Genomic DNA, 7,584 nt, shown 5'->3' on the forward strand with positions numbered 1-7,584 from the left:
TTTTTATTGATTTGTTTATTTCATATTTAAAGTATATACTTTAGTTTCAAGTCCTCGTGAGGATTTTTCTTAGAACATTGCACTTGTGTGTGTGTCTGTCACCGTCTTCATCGTAGCAGTTACGTGGTCAGGCGGGTTCGCAGGATCAGATAATGTATCTTAAATCTCAAATGATTGACAGAAACATTTTCAGCTAAACTAATGAGGAGCATAGATTTTGTTCAGCAGGTCATCCTTTCAGCACAATTCTGTCAATGTTGAGAAAAATATTTATATATTTCCATGCAATAAAAAATATATTTTAGAAATTATTTGGACTTTTCTACACATTCAAAGCATCAAAGTCATGTTTATTATTTTATTTTCAGTGTCTTTTTTATCGACAATAATAATAATAATATTGAGCTGGACTAATGGCCAAAAATGAAACACTTCCTGATTTTAGAGGAAATGTAAGTTTCGCTGAGAGTTTCAAAAATGTGTCACGCAATAAGTTGCATAAACGTAACTACTAGAATATAGAAATCCATTCATGAATTTAAAAAAATTTCATATATATATATATATATATATAAATATATATATATATATATCAACATTTCTAATTGTTTACTTCAGTGTTTGTAGATTCAAGCCCAGCCCTGAGGCTGAGTGTATTATTTTCTGCAAAAACACAATCACACATCTTAAACTTCTTCAAGCGACAGCTTGTTTTGTGGGTGGAACCCCAGAGTTAGTGCCCACGAAACACACAAAGCGTCAGTGACATTCAACAGTGACATGGGAGACAATAGTATGGACCTGATGGAAAGTGAAGCTTGGAACAAAAGCAGGAAGAGTTTAGGTGAGAAAACACATTAAAACCATTAAACAGTAGATTGTTCATTTGTTTAATTTGTTGTGTTGTTGTTCTGGTCCAGGATGGTGGAGGAGACCTGCCGCAGTGTGCATGGGGTTGCTGGTTCTAATCCTACTTATTGTGATTCTAATCTTAGTTGCAAGAGGTGAGTTTTGTGAAATATTTATAACGAATATTGTTAATTGTTTTCTTTATTTTGATTCAAAATGTTTTCTCCAGGTCCTGGAGTCAACGACTCTCACAGCACCTCCCTGATACCAACAAGTCCGAACAAGTGTGAGAACCTGACACACCAGTGGATGCAGCTGCAGACCAGCTACAAAACACTGTCAGAAAAAAACATCCAGCTGCAGAGCAACTTCTACACGCTCGACAAGGAGAAGGACACCCTCAGAGCAGAGCGAGATGTGGCCAGTGTGGATCGAGACTCCCTCAGAGCAGAGCTCGACGTCCTCAGACCAGACAGAGACGCCCTGGAAAGCGAACGGGACTCCCTGAGAAATGAGACGGACACCCTCAAGAACGAGAGAGACGTCCTGGCCGTGGATCGGGAGTTCCTCCGACTAGAACGCGACGCCCTCAAACCTGAAAGAGACACCCTGAAAAAGGAGCGGGATGCACTGAACGGTGAGAAGGACGCCCTCGTCACAGAGCGTGATGGACTCAGGGATGAGCAGGACGTCATCAAACCTGAGAGGGACGCCCTGAAGAAGGAACTGGACCTGCTTAAAGTGGAGCAGAGCGGACTCAGAGTTGAGAAGGATACGTTGATGGAAAGTACAAACAACTTGACCGTGATGACGGAAGGGCTGCAGAAGAAATACAACACTTTGTTGCAAAGCACGAAGCTGACCTTAGACGCCACGCGTAAGTCAATCTGAATATGTCGTGTTGAAGTGTCGTAAGAAGGTTAAGGATTAAAGATCATCACATCAAATGTTATCATTTATATCACTTTGATTATAAAGTTAAAAATGGGGCAGATTTATAAAAATAATTAATTCATACAATTTTACAAAAAAAAAATCAAAATTTACAGTCAAACCACAAAAAATCCATTAAAGATTAAACCACAAAAAATAATTCAAATTTGTCATATATTGGACCTCCCGAAGTCCAAGACCAGCTCCTTGGTCTTTGAGGTGTTCAGCAGCAAGTGGTTCCTCTCACTCCAGTCCACAAGGTCACGTATCAGACTCCTATACTCGTCTTCGCTGTTGTCCCTGATGCATCCAACAATGGCAGTGTCGTCAGCATACTTCTGGACGAGACTCAGCTCTGAGTTGTAGCAGAAGTCTGAAGTGTAGATGGGGAAGAGGAGAGGGGCCAGTACTGTCCCCTGAGGTGCTCCTGTACTGCACACCACAGTGTCAGACGTGATGTCCTTCAGCCTGACATACTGTGGTCGATCAGTAAGATTGAATATATAAGCCACGTCCAGTGTCCATCAGAGGCGACGAGGTGGAGATAGTTGAATAGAATAGAATAGAATAGAATAGAATAGAATAGAATAGAATAGAATAGAATAGAATAGAAAAGCTTTATTCATCCCCAGAGGGGAAACACACTTTCACAACAGCGCAGTTGGAAGAAAATAAAGTGCAAGGAAAAAGAAATAATAAAAGAGATAATACAAAATAAAATAAAAACGATCTTAAAAATATACAAATTATTTACAAAATTAGAAATTTACACTATTAACAAAATAAAATAGAATAAAAATAAAATAAAATAGAAATAAAAAACGGAAAAAAATAAAATAAAAAACACACGAGAAGAAAAACACACTACGAATTAGCATCAGGATATTTAAAGTAGAGAGTTAAATATCCTGACACCAGTTGGGATGAAGGACCTTCTATAACGCTCCGTCCTACACTGGGGGTGCCTGAGCCTGCCACTGAAGGAGCTGGCCAGCTCCTCCACGGTCAGGTGCAGTGGGTGAAGAGCGTTGTCCCTGATGGAGGATAGTCTGGAGAGTGTCCTCCTCTCTCCCACCTCCTCCACCGAGTCCAGCGAGCGGCCCAGGACAGAGCCGGCCCTCGTGACCAGCCTGTTCAGTCTCTTCCTGTCCCGGTCCGTGCTGCCTGCTCCCCAGCAGACCACAGCGTAGTGGATAGCAGAGGCTACCACGGAGTCATAAAAGGTCCTTAAAAGTGGTCTGCACACTCCGAAGGACCTCAGTCTCCCCAGGAGGTGGAGGCGACTTCGGCCCTTCTTGTACACGGCGTTGATGTGTGTGGACCAGTTCAGTTTATTGTTGAGGTGAACCCCCAGGTATTTGAAGCTGTCCACCAGCTCAATGTCCGAGCCCTGGATGCTCACCGGTTGATGTGGTGGGGACTTTTTCCTGAAGTCAATCACCATCTCCCTTGTCTTACCGGTGTTTAAGCAAAGGTAGTTGCTCTCACACCAGTCAACAAAGTCCTTGATGACTGACCTGTACTCCAGCTCGCCCCCCCCCAGACACGCAGCCCACAATGGCCGAGTCGTCAGAAAACTTCTGGAGGTGACAGCTGCTGGAGTCATAGGTAAAGTCCGCCGTGTAGAGGGAAAAAAGGAAAGGTGACAGCACTGTTCCTTGAGGCACCCCGGTGCTGCAGATGGTCACCTCAGACCTGCAGTCCTGCAGCCTCACATACTGCGGCCTGTTGGTGAGGTAGTCCATCGTCCATGCTGCCAGCTGTGTCCCAACTCCTGCGTCCTCCATCTTCTTCCTTAGCAGCGCCGGCTGGCGATGAAAACTATAAGTACCTTGGCGTGTGGCTGGACAGTAAACTGGATTGGTCCTGCAACACAGATCATGTATATAAGAAAGTTCAGAGTAGATTGTGCTTTCTGAGGAGGCTTCGATCATTTAACATCTGCAAGAAGCTCCTCATGTCTGTGGTGGCCAGTGTCATGTTCTATGCTGTGGTGTGTTGGGGTGGAAATGTGTCCAAGAGGAGTGTCAACAGGTTGGACAGGTTGATCAGGAGGGCTGGCTCTGTGGTTGGAATGAAGCTGGACTCACTGGTGACAGTTGCTGAGAGGAGATCATTGAACAAACTACTGTCCATCATGGATGATGACAGTCATCCTCTAAACACTGTCATCCGTGAGCAGAGAAGCAGAATGAGTGCACGAATGCTCCTACCCAGGTGCAAAACAAATAGACTCAGGGACTCATTCATCCCTCGGGCTATTAAAAAGTACAATTCTGAGTTCGGGGGCAGGAGTGGAGTGAGAGTATCTGGATGTTCTGTTCTGTTAGTCTTTGTATCCTTTGTCTTTGTTGTTTTTCTTTGACCTATGTTTTTAACTTTTAGACTTAGATTGTGTAATAGTGTTCTTTCTCTTTATTTCTCTTGTTCTTATTTTATTTTGATTTATTTTTGATTTTTTTTATAAAAAATTGCTGTATGTATTGGCTATTGGAAAAAAACAATTTCCCGAAGGAGACCTCCTGAGGGATCAATAACGTTTTACCTTACCTTACCTTACCTTATGTTCCAAATAAACTGAGAGACTTCCCAGCATGTGGCCCATTCTCCACAAGAATTGACCTATGGTGGCCCCCCAACCAGTTGAGTTTAAAACCCTTGATATAGAGACTTTCAATAAGAAAGAAAGAAAGAAAGAAAGAAAGAAAGAAAGAAAGAAAGAAAGAAAGAAAGAAAGAAAGAAAGAAAGAAAGAAAGAAAGAAAGAAAGAAAGAAAGAAAGAAAGAAAGGAATTTGATGGAAGACGGACACAAAGAAAATTTGATTGGACTTCATTAATCACTCTGCAGATCTCCTTCCGGAAATCGGATGTTCAGTTCACAGCAGACGTTAGTCTCATAAAACAAGAACAAAGAGCAAATAAAAAAAATGTGCAATGGGGTGACAAAGTGCAAATATAAAGAGCATAGATCAAAGGAAATAACACAAATAACAAGATACAAAGATGGAAGTTCACTAAACTTGAGGTGCCAAGACTTCACCTCAGGGATCTGATGTCTTCATACAGTGAGATATGGTGGAAACAGCCAGATCTGATTACATCAAGAAACTGATAGCAGCAAATCCCAAAGTGTTGTTTGACACGATCAATACTCATGCCTGTCTTCTGTGAAGCTGACAGCAATGCATTTGTAAGACACAGCAGAAAAAACACTTAACAGATCATTTGAAATAGCAATAAGACAAGGTATGGCATATACGTATAGTATATAATAATTTTTAATCAAACACATTGTTTAGATTTTTCATTGACAAAATGAAATTGATCAAAGAGAAAATATCTCCCTCTTTGTGTGGAACCCCTGCTTACACTCAGCCTGTCTCCTCCTTGTGGTCTTCCTTCAGTGTTGTATCTCTAGCTGATATTTCGGCACTAGTGAACAAGATGAAACCCTCCTCTTGCTCAGATGACGTCCTACCTTGTAGGCTTTGTATCAAAGTATTTGATGTAATTGACTCCTGGGTTACCGATGTAGTGAACGTCTCCCTTTCCAAAGGGTTTCCCAATGCATTTAAACATGCCATTGTGGAGCCTTTGCTTAAAAAGCCAGGCTTAGACCCGACTGACCTTCATTTTTAGGCCTATTTCTAAGCTCTCTTTCTTGTCCAAGATCTTGGAGAAGGTGGTGTCTGAGCTGCTTTATTTGTTCCTGGATCACAGTGACATTTATGAGAAGTTTTAGTCTGCCTTCCACAAACATCACTCTACAGAGACAGCCTTACTGAAAGTGTCCAGTGACATCATGATGTCGGCTGATTCCGGTAAATACACTGTTCTAGTTTTTTGGATCCGTCCTCAGCCTTTAACAAAGTTGATCACCAGATCAAGATGAAGTGGGGGCTATGCTTTGGAACGATCTTCCTCTCTCTTTGCGTTTTAAGACATGTTAAGACAATTTTATTTGTGCAGGCTTTTCCTTGATTTTCTGGAACTCCTGTGTTGTTCTCAGTATTATGTTGACCTTATAAGTATATATTGAGTTTTATTCTGATTGTTAAGTGCTCTATAAATATAAATTACTGACTTAGTTACTTACTCACTCCATCTGCTTCTCTGTTCACTGATGACAGTGTTCAATGATGGACAGTAATTTGTCCAGAGATCTCTGAAACAGTCAGCCCCTTGTGTGATTAAGTTTGACTATCCTGGTCTTAGGTTAAGACGTTTTCCCGGATCATTAATTGTTATTGGTTGGTGTTGTTGGACATGTTTTACATGTTGTTACGTAACTACAAGGCCCTGGGAGTTCTGTTTTTTACAAATAGAAGTTTGCTCTTCTAGTTTTTAATTCTTATCTGTAGCCATTCACTTTTGTATAACTTGCTTTTTAAAGATGAGGGTCAGCTACTCCTGAGTCTGATACCATGGTTACCTGCCAACACAAGTCACCGACGTTGACCTATGTAGACTCCTACTGGGTCTCAGTCCCCGAGTGACTCCACTTTTAGAGACTTCTATGAGTCAATCTCAACTCAATCAAATGAGACTAATATTCTTGTTGATATAATGACCTATTAAGATGAAAAACTCTTTATTTCCACCACAGAACGAACATGTCCCTACGGCTGGATTGCATTCCGGAGCAAGTGCTACTACATCTCCAAGGAAAGGGACAACACAGGTCGGATCTTCGCTAAGAGAGACTGCGAGAGCCGCAAAGGTCACCTGGTGGTGATCAACTCCTCGGAGGAGAACGACTTCATCTCCAGGTTCTACGACCAGACCTGGATCGGCTTGTCGGATATAGAGGAGGAGGGGAAGTGGATGTGGGCCAACGGGGTGGATTTCGCGGGCGAGGGATTCTGGTCGGTCCACGAGCCGAACAACGCTAACAACAGGGAGGACTGTGTGGTAGTTCTCCGTAAAACCAGGAAGTGGGACGATGTTCCGTGTAGTAATATGTATCCTTATGTCTGTGAGAAGTAGACGTGATAGAAATGTCAGAATAAAATCCACTGTTGATCTTTTGTCAGATTTTTTTTAGAACCCTTGTGTTATCTCAGGGTCATAGTGACCCAGATGCCCGAAAACAAAATAAGTTTGTGGTATCCCTTGTGTTGTCTTTGGTCAAGGTGAACAACCTCCACCACTGAATATGAATTTGTGGAAGAGGAAATAACGATTTTGTGCACGCCCGCTTTGCTGTTGATTCTGTTGAGACTGACTTTCTCTTCCCAAAACGTGATGCAACACTTTAATAACAAGCCAAGTAAGTAAGTAAGTAAAGGTTATTTGTAAAGTGAAAAAGACAAAACAATTTCCCGAAAGAGATCTCCTGAGGGATCAATAAAGTTCTATTTATCTATCAAGACCACGGTCACAAAGCGCTTTAACAATAAAAAAAAATACACAGTTAAACTATATACTATAAAAGATCAAGACAACATAAGACAAACACAGGAGTCCCAGAAAATCAGGGAAAAGCGCAAATAAGAATGTCTTAAGATGTTTCTTGAAGGAGTCAGTAGATCATCAAACACAGAGATGGTTCCAAAGCTTAGGAGCAACAGTCTGGAAGGATTTCTCTCCTCTGGTCCTGAAGCGTGTTCAGGAACCATCAGTAGATTCTGATCCACAGACCTCAGAGCCCAAGCTGGGGTGTAAGTCTGGATCAGATCACTGTTGTAAAGTCTGACCATAAATAGATCTGAAAGTAAGAACCAGAATTTTAAAATGGATCCTGAAATAAACTGGCAGCCAGTGAAGAGTTTTAAGGATCGGAGAAATGTGAGTTCTTCTAC

At 41.7% G+C, this 7,584-nt stretch overlaps 1 protein-coding gene across 1 annotated transcript; it reads left to right on the plus strand.

The window, feature by feature from the left end:
- Positions 1 to 748: 748 nt before the first annotated feature.
- On the plus strand, positions 749 to 6,798 carry LOC148062839 (uncharacterized). Its single transcript, XM_087779023.1, has 4 exons — positions 749 to 844; positions 921 to 1,004; positions 1,079 to 1,726; positions 6,390 to 6,798. The coding sequence occupies exons 1-4, from the start codon at positions 781 to 783 to the stop codon at positions 6,767 to 6,769; spliced, it is 1,176 nt and encodes a 391-aa protein (XP_087635149.1). The 5' UTR covers positions 749 to 780; the 3' UTR covers positions 6,770 to 6,798.
- The last annotated feature ends 786 nt before the right edge of the window (positions 6,799 to 7,584 follow it).

Source organism: Callionymus lyra, chromosome 17 (genome assembly GCF_982586985.1).
Source record: "Callionymus lyra chromosome 17, fCalLyr1.hap1.1, whole genome shotgun sequence".
Lineage (NCBI taxonomy): Eukaryota > Metazoa > Chordata > Actinopteri > Syngnathiformes > Callionymidae > Callionymus > Callionymus lyra.

Excerpts from the sequence above, each read along its gene's own strand:
- LOC148062839 (XM_087779023.1), top strand. The coding sequence starts at position 781 with ATGGGAGACAATAGTATGGACCTGATGGAAAGTGAAGCTTGGAACAAA. Across the intron at positions 845-920 it reads CAAAAGCAGGAAGAGTTTAG|GATGGTGGAGGAGACCTGCC; the intron begins GTGAGAAAACAC and ends GTTCTGGTCCAG. Across the intron at positions 1,727-6,389 it reads GCTGACCTTAGACGCCACGC|AACGAACATGTCCCTACGGC; the intron begins GTAAGTCAATCT and ends TTTCCACCACAG.